This window comes from Protopterus annectens, chromosome 1.part0 (genome assembly GCF_019279795.1).
Source record: "Protopterus annectens isolate FY-2018-M chromosome 1.part0, PAN1.0, whole genome shotgun sequence".
NCBI classification, from domain to species: domain Eukaryota; kingdom Metazoa; phylum Chordata; order Ceratodontiformes; family Protopteridae; genus Protopterus; species Protopterus annectens.
In genome coordinates, this window is record NC_056725.1 from 1,375,499,129 (window position 1) to 1,375,520,277 (window position 21,149).

Sequence of the window (21,149 nt, forward strand, 5' to 3'; positions counted from 1 at the left end):
CTTTCCAAAAAAAAAAGGAAGTTACCTCTTTATGTAGGAACAGTTGCCCCATATAGACAGCTACATCCACAGGGTTTACTTATTCTAAAGGTAGGTTTAATCATGGTAAAAACGCTGAAGTGCTTCAATGTTTTATATTTCAAGCATAAAAATAATCAGCTTCAAAGAAAGAAAAGTTGATTTCTACCTTTCTCGAAGTGTGGATGTCAAAAAATGGTTTATTTCGTACACTGAATGGCTCTCGCATTTTATCTATATGCCCCGTTTTCATTTTTTCATGCCGTGGGAATATAATCTCTTTTTCAATGCATGCCAGACGCACAGTAAAATCACATTCTCCAACAGGCTGGCTCTATAAAGAAGGAAAAAAAGATAAATGGACATGCACATCAAATTCAGGTGAAAATGTATTTCAAAATAAATATTTTTCTTTAAGTAACTGATAAAAAAGAGAAGTGCAAGATGTTGTTTAAAGTATTCCATACCAAGCCGTTCGGCCTTTTCATTACAGCATCAAAACCTAGAAGTGGTGCAATTCAAGGACTTAAGACAGCTGAAGAAGCAAAGGTGTCAGCTAGAAGAGACTTGACTATACTTTGGAGTACTTAAATGCGATTATAAAACAGAAAAACTCAAAAGAAAAAAATGACAAAAGTGTGACTTTTTCATTTAAAATTCTGCTTTCACAAAGTATTGCAAAACTGTAAGCACACAACTATTACTAAAAAATGTTTAAACACAAATTAAAAAATGTGTTGTGACAAAGTGATGCCCCTTCCAGGTTTTTGCACCTCCTGTCACTGGGTGCTAGGGCAGGTTCAGGCTCTCCTGTCACCCTGAAACAGATCAAGTGTCTAATCAGAAAATAAATGAATGAAAATGTGTGTAAAATCATCACGTCTCCCAAACAATGAACATAACTGCTCTTGTTAGAATTCATTATATTTTCCCCTAGTCCTCCTCAAGACAAGTTCCATCTCCTAAGCAGCTGTTCTAACTGGTTCATTCCCCCAGGGTAAGAACCCTGTAGATTATTCATTCCCTGAGGGCAAGAGTCAAGTATAAGGGAAGTAAAACTGTCATCCATGAGAAAGATATGATTTTTCTCTTTAATCCCTACCTTCCTATGCATGTTTGTTGGTCTCCAAGGGACTAGCAAGCTATGGGCCTTTGCTATGCATGGCTATGCCTCCACATGACATGATCAGTCAGTCCTACTGTTTTCTAGAAAAGCACCTCCAAGTGATTTCTGGTCAATGACAAATCTTTCAGCAAGTACCTTCCCAACATTATCAAGCAGTCTAAATCTTGTCATGCATCTTCTCCACCACACCAGCTCCTACTTGCGGCTGAAACTCTAATCAAACCCTGGTTGTCCAAGTCATAGTTAGGAGATTAGCCCTCTACGCCAATAAAGCTAGTTAGAATTTATCAATTTATTTCATTCATTCACACTAGAGAATCCTCTGCTGAAGGAGCAAGAAAAAGCAGAAATATTACTGCTAAAGAAAGTCAAAATCAGTACTGCAGAACATCCCTGAGGTACACAGAGTATCTAATTAGTATAAGCTGCCTCAGAACACTGCCTCACTTTTTATAGACCTCCTCAGCAAAATCTCCTAAACAAACAGCATGAATAAAGACTTTACTGAATTAATAAACAGTTATACTAATATAACCGAAAGAGGGGACACTTCAAAAAAGCATGGTAGAGCTTAGATGGAACCCAGGCAAGCACCAGTGGCATAGAGGAATATAGCCCTGACTACAGTCCATGCAACCAGAGTTCAATTAGCATCTCAGCAGCTTGATGGTGCTGGTAGGGGAAGGTTTCTATGACCATCCAGGTAGAGGGTGGAGCAGAAAGTACAGTTGTGTACCTACCATAAATGTAGATGTTCGAGTGTATTCACTGTTGCAGTCATTACACTTGGGTTATCCTGCTGGCAGGCTACCCACAGTCGGGCTGAATTCCAACGTCCTGGTCGGGCATCGATTGCTGTCACCTCTTCCCTGATGTCAGTGCGCCAGGGGTATACAAGATGCAGCCGACGCCATTTTCTTCAGTTTTTCTTGCCCCAGATGTCAGGTGCCCCCAAGAAGGTAGGCAATACATAGGTTCATAGGTAGGTACTAGGCTATTGGCCCTAGGGCCTATACAAACCTAGCCAAAAATGCACCCTGGCTTTCACCACCCAAGAAAATTATTTTCCTGTGCCCCTGTCAAGCAGAACCACAGAAGTGATCCCCGGGATGAATTTCCTATTACCCATTCGATCATCAAGATTTTTCTTGAAGAGTGCTAATGAGGAGCTCTGTTTGACATAGATAGGTAGTCTGTTCCAGAGTATGGGAAGTCTCTGGGACAGGATTCTATCCCTCCAGCGTGTCCTGTTTATTGTGGTGACAAGGTTTAGGTCCCTAGAGCATGTAGCTGGGAGGGATTAGGATTTCTTTAAGTGGAGCATGTCCAAAAGCGCTGGGTTTGACATAGCTTTGTATGTTAGGCAGAAATCGCCACTGAGAAGGCGATATGTGACGGAGTAAAGCTGGAGTTTTTTGAGACGGTCTGCGTAAGGCATCTGTTTGAGGCCAGTAATCCTCTTTGTGAGGTATTTTTGCGGCCTTTCCAGTTGTTGTAGATGTCTTGTGAGGTACATACCAAAAGGGGCGTTGTACTCTATAATGGGTCTAATGAGTGATGAGTAGAGGGGAACAATGACCTCTTTTTTTCTGGATGAGAAACCTTTTGTGATGAGGTGTGCCATGTAGAAGGATTTCCTGACCACTTTGGCGATGTGATTATCAAAGGAGAGACTACTGTCCACCTGTGTCCCAAGGTCTCTTATCACACTTTCGGTGTTAAGTAGACTACCGCCTATGTGGTAGTTCATGGGTTCAGAATTTTTACCAAAGGGGATGGCAATGCACTTTTTGGCATTGAACTTCAGACCATGTCTTTGACACCAGGCATCTGTCTCAGTGAGGCCCTTTTGTAGGATGTCCACATTGTTAGGAGTTTCAGTTATGGCTCCTAGTTTGCAGTCATCTGCGAATTTAGTTAGCCAAAGACCTTCTGTGTTAGCCTGTACTTCAGAGAAGTAGATACCAAACAGGAGAGGACCCAGGACTGAACCCTGTGGTACTCCACAGGTCACTGGTCTGAAGTCTGATTTGGAGTCTGCTACTTTCACAGTGTGAGTTCTTTCAGTAAGCCAGTTGGCAACCCATCTTGTGACATAGGGATTTATACCTAGTTTAGTGAGTTTATCTATAATTCCAGAGTGGGGGATGGTGTTGAATGCCTTGGCGAGATCTAGATAGGCTGTGTGAACCACCTTACCCTCATCTATGGCTTTGGTGACTGCTTCAAAGAAGTCTATCAGGTTTAGGAGACATGATCTGCCTTTTACAAACCCAAACTGTGTGGGGTCCAGGGTTTGGAGATCTCCAATGTCTTTGTTTATGAGTTCCATGATGATACATTCCATGGCCTTGCAGACGAAGCTCGTCAGGCTAATGGGGCGGTAGTTCCCGGGGTCTGTTGTGGCCCCTCCTTTGTGGAGTGGGATAACTGTTGCAGTGCACCATTCAATGGGCACAAAGCCTGAGGTGAGGCTATGATTGAACATGGTACTTAGGTGGGGTGCCAGTTCATTCTGTAGTTCATGTAGAAGGCAGCCTGGGATGTTGTCAGGTCCCATGGATGCTGTGTTCTTGGCTTTGGAGAGTGAAGTTTTTACCTGTGCATCCATGATTACAGGAACTTTGCATTCTTCTGGTATAAAGATGGGCCCTTTAGGGGGTGAGAGGGGGGTAAAGTTAGCACTGAACCTATCTGCCAGGATGTTGGCAATATCAGTTGGTTCTGTATATTTAGTGTCATTGTTCTGTAACTCTGAGCAGATCTGAGTGTTGCCATTGAGATTTTTGACATAGCTATAGAATGCTTTGTGGTTGTCTTTAGAATCAGTGGCAATTTTATTTTCATAACTAGCTTTGGAGGATTTTATGAGGGATCTCAGCTTCTTACTGAGGCTGACCACGGAGTTCCTCCAATCATGGGATTTTACTCTTTTTTGCAACAGTTTCTTTCTTCTGTTGTAGAGTTTGTTTATGGCAGAAGACCACCAGATTGGCTTCCTTTTTTGGAGGATAGCATCTTGGTTCTGTTAGGGATAGCACGATCCATGCACTTGTGTAAGTGCTTATAAAGTGCATTTGTGTAGGATTCATCAGTCGTACCTCTATTGTCCATCTGCATGGGTGTCATGAAGTTTGCCACTTCTGTCTTAAGAAGCGTGAAGTTGGCCTTGGAGAATTTTTTTACGGTTGTTTTCCTAATGGGGGGTGGGAGCGGGATGTGGATGTCTAGGGTGATTAGCTTGTGGTCGGATCTGACCAACGAGGAGCTGAGGAGCTGACCTCTGGTGTGGAACACCGGTCACCCATGTTGGTGATGACCAGGTCTAGGATATTGCTGCCTCTGGTGGGGGTGTGGATAAGTTGATCCAAAGTGTTGGAATTGATGATTTCCAGAAAACGTTGAGCAAAAGAGTTGGTACATGAGTAGTTTTCCCAGTTAATGGTAGGGTAGTTGAAATCACCCATTATTAGAGTGTTGGGTTGTACCTTAATATTTTCCAGTGTATCAAGAAAAGAGGAGTGGGAATCCTGGGGCATGGTGGGGGGTCTGTAGCAAGCTACAATCTGGATTGTGGTTTTGCCCAGAGTTAGTTGAACTTGGATAATCTCGGATGCATTATGCTGAGCAACTAGTTTGGAGGTGTGGATATCCTTAATGAATATGGACACGCCTCCACCTTTAGTGTTTCGGTTCGGGTTTGGTGGCCGAAAGGTGTGGTATGAATTATAGCCTGGTAATGCACGGGTGCTCTCTGGAGCTTTGAACCAGGTCTCTGTCACTGCACAGATGTCAATGTTCTCCATTTTAAGGAGTGCCTCGAGTGAGTGCATTTTGAGGTTTAGACTTCTAGCATTGAGTAGCATTACCCTCAGATTTTGCTTGCTTGTACCTGTTACGGTGGTGAATTTGTCATTTGAACCTTACCTAAAAAAGGCACTATAGGGGTGGCAAGAGCCTTTGCCAGTATCCGGAATCCCAAGGGCGACAGGTGCAGGCCATCTCTGGCAAAGCAGCGTGGTCTGTCGATCATGTCATCCCAGGCAGACAGATACTGGATTCCCTTAGAATGACACCAGAAGCTTAGCCAATTGTTAAAGCCAACCATTTTGTCCTTGTACTGTGGTGTCATTCTGGGTGATGGCAGGATGCTAACTCAGGGCAAGGGTCACACCGGCCTGGGCTACAAGATCAGAGAGCTCCTCCATGTCTCTTTTCATGTAGTCCAGGGAGGTACGTCTCAGGTCATTCACACCAACATGGACAATGACAGAGTCATATTTGTACTTGTTGTGGAGTGACCCGAGTGCGTGCGTTATGTGGCGGATCCTGGCACCTGACAGGCAGCTGACAGTAACTTTTTCCTTGTTTAGCCTGGTGAGTGGAACATCAGTGTGCCTGACTATAAAGTCACCTATGACTAGAGTGTTGGGTACGTTATGCCTTATGGGTTGTAGTTGAGTGGCACACTGAGTACGTGGACTGCGTGTCATTTGGGTTGTGTTGGGGGGGTGGAGGTTGCTTGCATTTCTGCTTTGGAGGTCTCTGTTGTTTGGGCAGATCAGTACAGAGAGCCTCCGTGAATGTAGGTGTGTGTTTTGTGGTTCTGTGTGTGTGTTTTGGTGGTGTAGGTTTTGAGGGACTATGTGATGAGTGTGGTACGGTGCAAGTGTTTACCTTCTCCTCTTGACTGTCTAGGCCTGTCTTTGGTAAAGAGAGCTTTGCTTCCAGTTTGGCTATATAAGTGCATCTCTCACAGGTCGTAGTGTTGGGTGGTAGGAGGAGAGGGTTGTCTGTGTACATGAGGCAATTGCTGCATTGTCCCAAGATGCTCAGATTCATCAGGTAGACAGAAGAAAACACCGGGAGCTGACCTTTAGACATGCCTGAATAGGTGCTTATTTATTAAGTACTAAAAACTGTTTTCCTCTAGACAAGTGCTTGAATAGGTGCTTATAAAAATATACAGTAAAATAAAAACAATACCTTCATCTACAAGCAAATACACCACATAGGTTGTATAGGATAGAGAAGTATAGATAAGTCCCAGCAAAGAAAGGGGGATGGAGGGTGGGTAACCTGGACTGCAACAGTGAATACACTCGAATATCTACATTTATGGTAGGTACACAACTGTACTATGTTCATCGTGTTTCACTGCTGCAGTCATTACACTTGGGTTGAATCCCAAAGCTGAGGCAAGGCGGCTGGGTCTAAATAGGATTAGGAGTGGCTATGAGGCCCTGCAGAACTGCAGTGGTAAAGCCTGCTCTGGATTTAGAGTAAAGACGTAAGTGATAATGCTTGGTAAAGGTGTGCACTGAACTCCAAGTTGCAGCTTCCAAAATTTCCTTGGTTGGTACTCCCCTGAGAAAGGCTGATAAGCCAGCTCGATGCTCTGTTGCTTACACTTAAAGCTCATTGCCCCCCCCCCCCTCAAATACAGCCACTTTCTGCATATGCTTCTCTTGTCTGATTTGAAGAAAGGTAGTCAGTAATGTCCACTACAGTCCTGTGTATGATGGTTCCCAACCATCCATGCCATATGTCAGTAATCATTCAACAATGCTAGTATAAATGCCCTGTGTTTTCACAAACAGCTTGCCTCCACCCAAAACACAGCCACTTTTTCTGTTTCCCTGATGTCAACTTGTTATGAAGTTGAAAGATTGTTTAGAGCAATGTATTCCCATTTTGCAGTTTTCATACATACAGGGACATCTCCCACCCACAGCAAGCCATATCACCAGTCATTTCACTAAGTTTTCCTTTCACATGCACATTACTGGTCTCCAATTCTTCCTCCCAATCACAACATTAATGTTCACAGCAATACATTTTCACCTGCTGCCACAGCTCTCATCCTTTTAGAGCAGGAAATCGGAGACAAAGCCAAAGGTAAATTGGGGGGGGGGGCAAAGGCCAAAAACTAGGAACACATTTTAATATTACTCTTATACATTTAGAAAGTTAATAGAATAACAGGTTTTGCAACAGACAACATTTTCTGAGGAATATGAAGATTGAAACTCAAATGGCTGACACTATTTAGAGACCGCAATCCTGAACAATTTGCCAGAAAGTCACAAATTTTACAAGGAACAGCCAAAAATATGAGTCAAAATCAGGGACAGTCTGCAGAAACAGGCAGGGTGGAGGGTCATGCTTGCTAATGTCATTTACTGCCATTCCTGCCCCAACCCCAATCACTGTAATAATTAGGTTAAAAATGAATAGCCTTATTCTCTGCATAGCTCTCACCCTTTAACCTCCAAAATATGGGACACTACCACTCAATGTAGATCAAATGGGTAAAATGGAACACATCCAAAAATATAGCTGGGAAGTTCACTACTTAATTAGTATGCATTACTTTTACACTTAGAAGATATTCTTCTGATGAATTAATATGATGCAATATTACTTGCAATGGATTGCTGTTAAAACAATTCTTAACAAATGGGTGACAGACCCACTTGACGTTTAACAGCTAATCTAGGAACATGGAACTTTTAAAGCTCAAAATGAGGTGCAATTGAGAGGTCCTGTAAGCTTTTTTTGAATATATAAAAGGTTGTGACCTGTAAGAAAATAGCTGTTTCTGAAAACTAAGAGTGTCTGCTCCTGTTAACATTCCTGGTAAGTGCTAAAATCAGAGGTGTCCTGAACAACTGTACTCTAGCACTTGCCTTACAATCGTTCATTCACCAATTACCTGATTTATTATAATTAGTGTTATACCGAAACCCTGGTTAGAATAAAGCACATAATCAGAGAATGAAGTTTTTTTTTTCCTTTTCCTCAAACAGTTGGTACTACCCTAATCCTAAATTGAAGTCTGAGACAATCATAATCAGTATCAAACAACCTAACCTAACAGAGATCAGTCAGAGGCTACAGGTCTGGTATGAATCAAATGTTTTGAAAAAGCAACTGTTTTTCAGCTTATTCCTGGCTCATTGATATGCCACACCATGAACCTGAGCTGACTCCCAATGATCTACCACTGCAAGCTATGTAGGGCACTTATTTTTTAAAAGCAGTGACAGTATAAATCTCATGCAGCTGGGAAGAACATCCACAGTGTCCATGTTATCTACAGATCATCCCATAAGGGTGTAGCTAGGCATACTCTTTATACTCTTCTGAGTGCATTTTTATTTGCATCATTCAGAAACTGTAATTTTTGCAAGCTATATTAAGTCTACAACTGTCTAAAGTAATGCCTCTAACAACAGGTACACAACTAATCTAAAAACAATATCTTTAAAAGTTTTGGAGTGAATGGCTGAAAATGATGTTTGCTTATTAATTGTGAGGGGGACAACATTTTGAAAGATGTGCCCATTTTTTTTAATGCCAAGTGGATTGGAGGCTGTAAAAAGAGCTTGTGAGTACAAAATGGAATTTTCTGGCTACACCCGATGCAAATACATGGTGACAGAAGTGAAGAGATACATTTGTAGAAGTGAATAGAATTGATTGATTTGATTACGACAGTTTGTATTTAGAAGTACAATTTGCAGTTAGAAAAAAAAATAGTCAAATTATAGCCATCGATAATTGTCTCACTCCAAGACACTCTAGCAAAAGCTGGAAGCTTCAGATAAAGAAATTCAACTAATCCCTCATTCTGTGAGAAACAAGCCAAAAACATTGTAAAGAGAAAAGATCAAACATTCTTTAACACTTACTTTTCAAGAGGAGAATGACAGGGAGTAGTTCAAAAGCAACTGACAGTTTACACTTACTCTCAAAATCAAGTTTATTCTTCACAAGGACACAAACATTTCTACACAAGTTATCCATGCTTATGTTATCAAGCTACAGAACTGAGAAAGAACTGACAATTTGGTGATTGGCAAGATACATTAATAATAGGAGCAACAACCTATGTTATAAGAGATGATCAACAGGGGAAATGTTATTTAGACAAGCAGACCAGACCTAAATAAAAGCTACATGCTGAGCGAGTACAATTACAAGTACACATTTAAACAAATTTTCCAAAGAAATGTATGTGTGTGAGATAAAATGAGACTTAAATGAAAAGAAATAAGATAGCAAAGTGAGAATACACAGGAGCAGTGATGAAGGCAAAAAGACAGCCATGAAATGCACATAAAAGTGACACAGTTCAAATTCAAGGTTTACGTACCAGGTTTGGCTGTAAGCACAACAGGGAACAACCTTGTCCTTTTGTTTGTAATCCATTTTGTACAAATTGCTGTGGAAGAATTATTTTGCAAAAACATGCAAAAGAAGGAAAGTGTGTTGAATTTACTTGTTGAACAGAAACATGAAATGCTGACTGATGCATTATTAAAGTGAAGAGAGCTGATACAGCAAAGTCTAAAAATGAATTAGAAACAGTGAGACGACAGTGAAAGTTAGATTAGGGTCAAGAAATAATGAGAATTAATAAAACATAGTATTATACTTTGCAACTCTGTTTAGTTTAGCATAATTATATCTAAGATGCTGCTGAAGCATAGTGACTAAAAGGCAAAGAAAAGAAACCCATGAGCACAGTGTTAAGATATTCACAGTACAAAAAGTAAAGTCACTGAGTCAAAAGCTACTGACTTAAACTTAAATATTAGTATTGAAATTCCTCAGGAGTACAATTTAGCAAGCAATGAAGCAAACAGAAATGATTTGCTGTCATAAAGAAACAATTAGAGCCAACAGAATCGGGGATGATATGGTTACTGTTCCAAAACAAGAATGATTCACATTTCTATTAAAAAAAAAAATATGATGAAAATGAATAAAGGAGAGCATTACTCACTCTAATAACTTAAAAAATAGCATCATCCACGTCAAGTGCTGACTTCTTTTCAGAACTAGACACATATCAAGAATTCTAATAGATAAAGCAGACTCAAAATTAAGTTCACATGATATGCTGTCAGGAAGGGACAAACTCCTTCGATTTCCTGTGTTTCCAAAGAATTACTGCACAAGTAACTGAAGGCATGGAAGGTGCTGAAATCACACCTGATTATCTACATGTCCAGGGGCCAGATACAAGAAGAACAAGACTAGAGATTGGCATGGTTGCTAAAGATATCGGTACAGTACAATTTCAAATTAATAAAAACATAAAATAAGGCTGACAGACCTGAAATACTAGATTCATATCCTATCACCTGTAGGGATGAAGTCTGACACAAAAGTCAGAAAAACCTATCATGTACGTACCGGTTATATCTGATACAACTACATATAAAAACCGTTATAAGAAATTCTCCAAGAATGAAACTACAAACAAGTAAAGAATTAAAGTGTTCAGGAAACTAAAGAAAAATTGAAACTGAGATACTGTGATGTTTAAATAAGTAATTTCTGTTGCAAATAAATGCCATTCAGAAAGGTGCAACAGATGTCATCTTAAAAGTGAACAAACTTGTTGTCTATGGGTCACAAATCTTTTACAAATGTAAAAAAAGGCATATGCTCTGCTAAATAAATGAACATCTAGTAAGATTTAAAACACATGCACAATTCCGTAAATAGTTCTATAACAAACTAAAGGATAAATAGTTACATACACAGCAAGCATATTCAGATAGGCTTGGTACAGGCCACAGATAGCATATATTACTTAAGCTACAGAAATAAGATCTGAATGTGAAATGCAGTTCACCACGTAAATGCAAACAGCAGACATTTATATCTGGCTTCGCTTAGTGGTAAATCACTTTCTCTATGGTTTGTAGGGTCCTGGGTTTGAGCCTTGCAGTGACTGTTTCTTTAGGGTTGGGAGGGTGACCTAATGGTTAAGGTGTTTGCCTTACAAACACAAGGTCCAGGGTTTGAGTCTCACAAGGGATAATTGGTTAGGCTTAAAATGGCTCGCAAGGGCAGTTAGCTTAGTACTAATCTATGAACCTATGAACAATGCTGATTAGAGCATGTTTACCTGAGAAGCATGAAGAACTGTTCATAAATAATCTGCAGTTCTTCTTAGTTCCATAGTTACCAATGGAAAAAAGGTAAATTAATTCCAGAGATATATAGATGCTGACTTGCAAATGTAGTTACTAAAAGAAGTTGCAGAGATTGGTCTCAGGAAAAAAATATTTAAGGGAAGATGTACAGAACACATAAATGGTAAAATCAACATAACAACCCAAATGAAGAAACGAGAACATACTCAGCTCTAGAACGATCATGGATTTAATGGAGCACAGATTTCTTTCAATTCAAAGAAGCTACATATCTTACATGTGGATTATTATTCCAAGTACTGTGAAACAAATGACAAACAGAACAGGTATAAATATAATCAGTACACTGGAGTTTATATTACTGAAAACAGGGATAAGCTGATGCAGTCCCACCTGACAGTGTTAAGTGATAAAAACATTAGGAATTTAAGATTTGTGTGTGATTGTAAATTAAGACATATACTAACCAGTCTATACTATCCACAAAATTAGTGAACAAGTGGGGTATGTAACTGCAGTTTTGTCAGCATACCCACTATAGCAACTGATGCTACAATTAAAAGGATTACTGCTTCAGCATCATTCATAATGCCTGGGAATTAGTCGCAGGTGATTCTCTGTTCATCTGACCTAACTTTCATAGATTTGCACATCCTATACACAACACTAGCCTCACTCTCTAAAGTTGATGTCAGTAGGATGTGCAGTATAAGAGTGGCAGTAGTCAACACAACCTTCAGTTCTTTTTAATAAGACTGTATCAAGTGTAACTGTACATCTTGGTCAGGAAGAACTGCTGTTAAGATCAAATTATCAGGGTCTTCCCAAGAGGTGAAGGGGGAGGTAAGACCACAATACAACCATAGGGGAGTACCTCTACAGCTATGTTCTCCAATTTCTAGAATGTATGAGGGAGAAAGGTAGCAGGGGTTGGTGGAAGGAAACTTGTACTGCAGCAGTGGATCTTGTATTTAAACATTCACTATTATGGTGAGCATGTTCATGCAATTATACTGTTCATCATAAGGATTACTGCTGCAGTAGCACTTAGAATTCTTGTAGAAAGCATAAAAGCAGTATGTACTTCTGTTTACTTAACTAAGGCAGAGGGACACACATGCCTTGCAAAATGTAGTGGCATCTCCAACTCAGCTTCTAGACAGGAAATTATTTTATTTATTTATTTACATTTGTTTACCAGGAAATTCCAACTGGACACAGGTCCTTTTTCAGTGGAGGCCCGGGAAGAAAAGCTCCACAGAACAATAAATGAGCAGCAGAGTACACGAAGAACAACTGAATATACATACAATAGCAAATAATACATACTGCAGCAAACATTAGCTATACATAAAATATGAAACATAGTAATGAACAGATATACCAATATCTAGCTAAAGGCTAGGAATAAAGGTAGACTGTACATACAGATAGTACTAAGATCAAACAGATACTGTTCTAAACTCATATACCTACATCTTATATACAAATATTGCACTAAATTCAAGCAGATATAAAGCAGAAGCTCCACATGAAGGAGAAACAAGCTAGAAGGGCTAATGGGATGAAAGTGGAAGATAGAGGAGTACGAGAGGAGACTGAGTGAGTAGTATATGTGGTAGTGAGAGGAAGCTAGGTTTAAGTCAGTTGGATATGTATTTGGAGTTGAGATGAAGTGAAGCAGTTAAGCATGTTATAACAGGTCTGAGAGATTGAGTGAGGAGGAAAGGGGAGGGTAAAGGGTGAGCCACAGCCTGCAGAAGAAGGAATGCAATGATCAGACGGTGTGAGACACGATGGCTAGGGGAAGGGAGAGGAAGGGGAGGTAAAAGGAGGGTTACTTGTTGGGACTGGTGCATGGGCATAACCAGAGACTTTTTAAGTGAGTTTTTAGTGCAGTCTTGAAGTGATTGCAAGAAGGTAGTGTGGCTATAGGGGGGGAGATTGTTCCATAATCTGGATATGACGCAGGAGAATAGTGTTTCTCCCACTGAGTTTTGGTTACTAGAAGTAGATTTTTGCTGCTGGAGCGTAGAGGTCTATTGGAGCAGTGGGGCTGGAGAAGGTTTTGAAGGGATGGGACTTTAAGAGGATGGTTTACTAACTTGTGGGCAAGGCAGAGTTGATTCAGGTGAAGAAGCTGAGGGAGTACAAGCCAGTCAAGTTTTCTAAGTGAGATACAGTGATGGCTGTGATAAGATGCACCACTGGCAAACTTAATTTTATTGTAGCAAGCCTTGAGCTTATTTAGGTCTGTTTGTCTAAGGTAGGTAAGTATAGGAGAGGCGTAGAGTAAAGTGGTGATTAGGTGGCAATTGGCAGCAGAAGTTCTTGCTGTCTTGGTGAGGAATTGTTTGTTTCTGTACAATGCACTTAGTTTTCTGTGAACCTTTTTTATGGTACGAGAAATGTGAGTGTCAAATTTGAGATTATCATCAATCTCAACACCAAGTAGTTTGGTGTGTTGTGTTGGGGAGATGATGGTATTGCCTTTGGCTAGAATATTAAAGTGGGGGATAATTGGGTTAGATTTAGTGGGTTGGAAGATAAGGAGTTTAGCCTTGCTCAGGCTAATAACTGGGCATTAGATAGCCAGTTTTCTACAGATGAAAAGGCTTCCTATGTGATCTTGTGAAGTTCAGGTATAGTTGGAGCCGAGCAGATGAGGGTGGAGTCATCTGCATACTGTACAAGAGAAGCATGCTTGGTGGCTGTGAACAGATCATTGGTGAAGAGTGAGAATAGTAGGGGACCAAAGATGGAGCCTTGGGAAACACAGAGTGTTACAGGATGTCAAGGAGATAGGTCATTATGTTATTTATAATACCTACAAAATGTGTGAATGGAAGTCCAGGTAATTGTGATACAAATGCTTTGCATTAGCACGTTGCGGCAGAAGACAGCCATGGTTGTTACTGTCCAGTAAGTATGAGCCTTAATCTGACTCACCAAGGGTTTTTTATGCTGGCCATAACATGCAATAGAATTATCTAGCCATGTGAAAGGAGTCATTTGCAGAATGTTTTTTTTACTGATTTTCTGACATAAAGGAAAGAAAAAGCTGATTTGTCTGTTTGTGTCTGAAAGACTCGGGCTCTTTCTTATGATACCTCAGTTGCCTGTGCACAACCACAATGTATAAGAAACTTTCTTCCACATTCTAAGGCTTGGGAAAAAAGACTGGCAACTAAATGACGTGGTTAAAATCCAGTTCAGAGACCTCTTTTGGCATAAAGGAGGGACTGGTTCCAAGTTCTACATCAGTTGCTGATGCATATCAATCAGTTGCAAAAATCTTTCTCCCATATTCTGAGGCTTTGAACAGAAGACTGGCAGCCAAATAGTTTGGTTCAACTTCAAATCAGAGATTACCTTGGGCATAAACAAAGGAACGGAACGGAACTAAATGCTATGATGTCTCTGTGAAAAAATGAATGAAGTTCATCACACGTTCCACACACTTTTCTTCCTCAAGTGTTTTTTGTTTTGAAAGGACTGCTTAGTCTGTTAAAGTCTCACAGGCTATTATCACAGAATTGGGGCTCATTTTAAAACTGCAGTTCACTAAGCTGTCTGCACAAAATGTTTTTGTTTCAAACGTACTACAGTATACTAAAGTCTCTGTAAGCAGCTTTTACTTACACTGACCGTGTTTTAAAAGTGGGCAAGTACTCCTCAAAAACCCTGACTTAGTTTTTGCACTAGTCACTCAAACAGCAAGCGTTAACTGGCTAGTACTTTGAATTCAGATTTCTGCACCAATCAGTGCAGTGAAATGAACAAGTATTACATGGGCTGTCTGATGTATTCTCCAAACAAATCAATACTGTACATTACTTCCACCAAATTTAAAATCTATTTTCACTAATTCCGACTTAGTGCACACTGTAAACAAACTTCTGTAAAAGCATGTCAGTAACAGACCAAATGGTATCTTAACCGTTTCCTGCCACTTTATTCATGCTCCATTTCCAGTTTCTTAGCCTTTATGTACCTCTATTTTTGACAAGTGAAAGATCTGGATCAGTATTATAATACAGGTGTTCTTCACGTGGTCAGGGCCATAACTAAATTCTTTCTTTTGAGGTTTTTTCCAACAACTAGGACTGTTCCATCAAGTAAATGTCTCTCAGCTTTCCTCAGACCAGTTTGTTGGCTTTTACCTACACATTTTAGATGAAACATCACTTTTTTGCCTCTTTTTATACTTGTATTCATTATTCCACTGCCATCTGTTGCTATTTTAAATAATAAATTCAATGCCTTGGAGCTTTATAACTCTACTTCCTCTCTAGTTTGATTCTTGGAATGCACTGTAGTTCATTCTATTGAGCCTGTTGAGATTTCAGTGCTCTATAATATTTAGAGTGCAGTATTCTCACTGGTACAGCACTGTATAATAAATACGGCAACTGTTTTTGCTACAAATGCCATATTTCTACCTGGCAGCTTCCTAAGAGTGCTATACTGATTTTTCAATATTACCCAGCTTAAATCAATTACTGTTTTTACAGTCCTGCCTGACTGATATCACTGACACAGCATACAGAATTGCTTGTGTGTCAAAGTCTGCTTCAAGTCCCAGCAGGGCAATGGCCTCTTTTCAGAGGATGCCTCTTGTGGTATTCATATGGATTACGGGAACTTTGCTAAGGCACCAGGAAACTTCCCCTACTCTTTGAAGTTGCTAGACGGTGCCAGAGGGCAGCTACTACAGCAAGGAAGAGCTCCAAGATGCAGGACAGAAGGGAAAACTCTGACAGTGAAATGGAGCAAGAAAATACAGAAAGTGTTAATGCAGATCATGAAGAACTTGTGATGGCAACACTGCATGGGGGAGGTTTAGAAACAGTGGTCTTGGTGGACTTAATGAATCATGGTGATCCAGAAAATGGCAATGCTGTAAAACAGAGTGACACAGTGAAAACAGTGTTTGCTGAGAGGGCTACTTTAATCGGAGAAAGAAGGCAGATTGCTGGTGCATGTTTGGCTAGTGGAGAAACTGACAAGATGCTTTCATCAAGAAATCAGCTGAAAGATTAACTTTTGAAAATATGGTAAAAACACTGACATCCACACTGGAAATACTGAAACAATCAGGAAAAACAGGAAGGAGAAGGACAGAGTGAACAGAACACTGATACACTTGGGGACAGAGAATTTCTGTGAGGTAAATTTCGAATCTTTTGCTCTGCTAGTGAAGTTTACCTGTTAAGTGGAAAAGAAATATGATGGAAAGAGAACATTTTTTCACAATTTAGCACTGTAACTGAAAAAATGACACTGAAGTGATTGAACTGCTAACTTATTTTCTAACTGAAAGTAACAATATGCACAAAATAAAAAAAAATGTTTATGATGCAATAACTTTATGGCAGGGTGTGGGAGGTTTGGGTAAATTTAAATGTGCAAAGGGAAAGTTAAACAAGCTTCAAATGTGATTAACATGAATGGAAAAGGAGGCACTGTAAATAATGGGGGCAAACCAAAGTATGCTTTTATTGTGGTACAGAAGATCACTTAGTGCAGGAATGCATAAAAAATCCAGTCAATGCAGAGAAACAGGTCATACAGCTAGGAACATTTTATCTAATTCCATTAATGTAATGATTTATGTTATTTTTGGAAGGATTGCTCATTGATACAAGAAGAACGACTAGAGGAAGAAGAGCAGTTTTTTTTTATCAAACACAGTTGTAGCAAGATGGTGCAGTTAAGGATGATGGGGGAGGGGGATAAGGAAAGTACAGTTTTGTACCTACCATAAATGTAGATGTTCGAGTGCTAATACAGCTGCAGTCATAACAGATGGGTTATCCTGCCATCAGGCGGGTCCTCGGTAGGCCGAATTCCAAAGTCTAGGTCCGGCGTCAGTTGTCGTCGCTTCTTCCCTGACGTCAGTGCGGCAGGGGTATAAAAGAACCAGCCAACGCCATTTTCTTCAGTTTTTCTTGCCCCAGATGTCAGGTGCCCCCAGAAGGAAGGCAAAACATAAACTTATGTAATAATGCAATGTAATACAATCAAAAAACAGTAGTTTGCAAGCAAATACACCATAAAAAAATACCCCAATCAAATTGAATGAGGAGGTGTTTGTCATAAGGCCTGTCCCAAGAGGGGATGGAGGGAGGGAAACCTGGACTGCAGCTGTATTAGCACTCGAACATCTACATTTATGGTAGGTACAAAAGTGTACTATGTTCATCGTGCATACAGCTGCAGTCATAACAGATGGGTAGAATCCCAAAGCTAAAAAGGGGTGTCAGGCACTAAGTGGAACTAGGAGGAGCAAGGATGCCCTGCAAGACTGCTGTGGCAAAGCCTGCTCTAGATTTAGAGTATAGTGGAAGGTGATAGTGCTTGGAGAAAGTGTGCACAGAACTCCAAGTGGCTGCTTCCAAAATGTCCTTGGTAGGAACCCCCCTGAGGAAAGCTGCAGAGGTAGCTGTGGCCCTTGTGGAGTGAGATCTGATGCTTGTAGGTACAGTTTTTCCATGAAATGAGTAAGAAAAGCGTATGCAGTGGGCTATCCATTTTGAGATTGTCTGTTTGGAAATAGCCTTTCCTTGAGCACCTGTAGCATAGGACACAAAGAGTTGCTCGGATTTTCTGAATGGCTTTGTCCTGTCCAAATAATAACGAAGTTGTCTGTGAATGTCCAAGGAATGTAGTAGTCTTTCCCCTTTGTTTTGTGGGTTAGGATAAAAGGTAGGTAAGTGGATAGTCTGATTCAAGGCTACACTGGATACTACCTTTGGCATAAAGGAAGGGTTGGTTCGTAAGAAAACTCTGTCCTGATGGAAAATGATGAAAGGTTGCACAGCCATGAGGGCTTGTAGTTCCGAAACCCTGCGTGCTGAGGTGATAGCCAGAAGGAAGGCTGTTTTCCATGACAAATATTACAGTTCTGTTGAAGCAGCTGGCTCAAATGGAGGCAGGGTCAGTTTTTCTAAAATGAAGTTGAGGTCCCAAGCAGGTACTGGTGGTTTCCTTGGGGGTTTTATATTCTTAGGCCCTCTGAGGAACTGTCTTAAGAGAGGATGAGAGAATAAAGGAGGATCAGTGTTGTATTGTGCAGAAATGGCTGAAGCATGGATCTTGATGGAGGAGAAGGAAAGTCCACTGTTTAACATCTCAGCTAGGTACTGTAATATTTGAGGTAAATTTAGTACCCAAGGATTCTGGCCCTTTTTCTGATTCCAGGCACAAAACCGTTTCCATTTGGCGGAGTAGGCTTTTCTAGTAGAAGGCCTTCTGGCCTCCAAGATGACATCTTGCACCTCCTTGGAGAGGAGGGTCTGTTGGGAAATCAAGGAATCCTCCATGCGGCTAGATTGAGGGTTTTCAGCTGACTGTGAAGAGTTTTGAAGTTGTGCTGGGTCAACAGAAGAGGCACTAGAGGCAGGATCCATGGTGGGAAATGCGTCAGGCTCTTCAGGAGTGGATACCAGTGTTGTCTTGGCCAGTCTGGAGCAATGAGAATCATCTTTGGCCTCTCTGCTCTGGCTTTTAATAGAACTTTGGGCAGCAGAGGAAGAGGTGGAAAGGCATAGACTGTCAATGTTGTCCAATTGAAAGAAAGTGCGTCCACTTTCCAGGCCTGTGGATGATAGGTCCTTGAGCAAAATCTTTTCAGTTGGTAATTTCTGTGGGTAACAAAGAGATCTATGTCTGGCCATCCCCATGCCTGAATTATCTTTGCGAAAACTTGAGGATGCTACTTCCATTCCTGTGGATCGGTCATATTGCTGCTTAGGTTGTCAGCCAGCGTGTTTTCCTTCCCTGGCAGGAATTGTGCTTGAAGTTGGATTTGCAATTCCAGAGCCGTGTTCCAAAGGGACATGGCTAGTCTGCACAGAGGGTATGAATGAGTTCCTCCCTGTTTGTTTATGTACCACATCACTGTGGTGTTGTCTGTCCTTATCAATAGCTGGCCTGGATGCAGTAGGTCTTTGAAGGCCATAATAGCATTTTGTACTGCTAGCATTTCCTTTTGATTGATGTGTAGGTGCTTCTCTTTTTGGGACCATTTGCCCTGAATGCACTGATCTGTCATGTGCGCCCCCCAGGCGTAGTCCGATGCGTCTGTTGTGATGATTTGATTTGCTTGAGGCATGCAGAAGGGGAGACCTATGTTTCTTTGGCATGCTTGAGCCCACCACAGAAATTCCTTTTGAAGACATGGAATGAGTGGTATAATTGTTTCCAAACTGTGGCTGTGTTGAGACCATAAGTTTTTTAGGTACCATTGAAGTTTCCTCATATGCAGCTTTGCACATGGGATCAGCAGGATGCAAGATGCCATGAATCCCAGAGCCTGCAGGACTTTCCTTGCAGTCAGCCTGGTGAAGGTTGCCATTTTTCTGAAGTATTGAGATAGTTGCCCTTGCTTCTCTGGCGTGAGGTAGGCCGTCTGTGTGTTTGTATTCAAGCTGGCACCCAGGAAAATTATTGCTTGAGAGGGTATTAGTTTTGATTTCTTTTTGTTGACTGTGTATCCCAGAAAGTTCAACAATTTTATTACAAACGCCAGGTGTTTCAGAAGTATGTGCTTGCTGTCCACTTGGAACAGGCAGTCGTCCAGATATGGGTATATTTGTATCCCTTGAAGTCTGCAGAAGGCAATTACTGATGCCAGGCATTTCGTAAACACTCTGGGCGCAGTAGATAAGCCAAAGGGCAATGCAGAGAATTGATAATGGGTTGAACCTGCAAGAAATCTGAGGTATCTTCTGCAATCTTGTCTGATAGGGACATGCAGGTATTCCTCCTTGAGGTCCAATGTTACCAGCCAAGACTCCTTGCCCAGCATGGGAAGAAGCTGCTGTAATGTGAGCATCTTGAATTTTGGTACGAGTAAATATGCGTTTAGGATGGATAGGTCCAAAATAGGTCTCCAATCTTTGTCCTTCCTTGGTACCAGGAATAGCCTGGAATAAAAACCTTGACCCTGTTCTTTTGCAGGTACCTCTTGAATAGCTTTCATGTCCATGAGAGCTGAAATTTGTTTTTGTGCCTCTACCCTTTGATTTTGTGGCAGGTTTGGCATGCCTCTCATTTTTGGAAGGGTGTGAAAGTGGAATCTGTAGCCTCTGTCTATAATGTCCAGGATCCATTTGTCTTTTGTGACAATATGCCAATTTTTTGAAAATAATGCCAGTTTTCCACCTAAAGGTGCTGCCACTAAAGCTTTGCTTGGGATGCAAAGGGGAAAGTCATTGTGTCTGCTTTCTGAATGACTGTGATCTATCTTCTCCACCTCTTGGTGTAGGTGCTTGCCATTGTCTGGCTCTAAATGATCCTTGAGATTGCCCTCTACCCCTCGGGCGCCTGTATCTACCTCTTTGAGGTCTGTCCGTGGCTGGAAAGGACCAATTTTTTGAAGGCCAGTTTCTGCTGAAACGTGGAGGTTGTATCTGTAGGAAATCTTTCACTGCATTGATCTTGCCTTTTCCTCCATTTTCTTTAGTACCTCTTCAGCTTTAACACCAAACAATACATCTTTTTGAAGAGGTGCATCTAGTAATTTAGCTTTGACATGATCTGGTAAGGTTTGCTCTTTGAGCCAAGCATGTCTACGTATGACAGACCCTGTAACAGCAGCTCTACATGAGGCCTCTAAAGCATCAAAACCACATTGCAAGGTATGTTTACCCACTTGCTCTGCACTATGCAACAAATCCTGCAACTCCTTTAAATCTGGTTGTTCAGGTTGTGTCATTTTGCTTTTCAACTGAGATAACAAAAACTGTTGATACTTTAACATATGGAACTGACAGTTTAATGCCCTCATGGTTAAAGTGGCCGAGGTGTATACCTTTTTCCCCCACCTTTCTAAAGCTCTGGAATCTCTCTCTGAAGGTAATGGGTTTTTGGCAGTAGAGGCCTTAATTCCCTTGGGACCCTGTGAAATAGTTTCTGGGTCAGCAGCATGGCTTTTGTATAGGAATTGGTGTGAATCAGGAACCCGGTAATACTGGTCAGGTTTAACAGGAGCTGGAGGTAAAGAATCTGGGTTGAGGCTGGCTTCTGTGTACACATCATCTAATATA

General features: G+C 40.9%; 1 protein-coding gene across 1 annotated transcript in view; it reads right to left on the bottom strand.

Moving 5' to 3' along the window:
- The window catches only part of RNGTT (RNA guanylyltransferase and 5'-phosphatase), a 2,413,358-nt gene that overhangs the window by 1,027,595 nt on the left and 1,364,614 nt on the right, over positions 1-21,149 (bottom strand). The window contains exon 11 of the mRNA XM_044066976.1: positions 188-352. Within this exon, the coding sequence (XP_043922911.1) occupies positions 188-352 (165 nt within the window). The remainder of the gene's footprint in view (positions 1-187; positions 353-21,149) is intronic.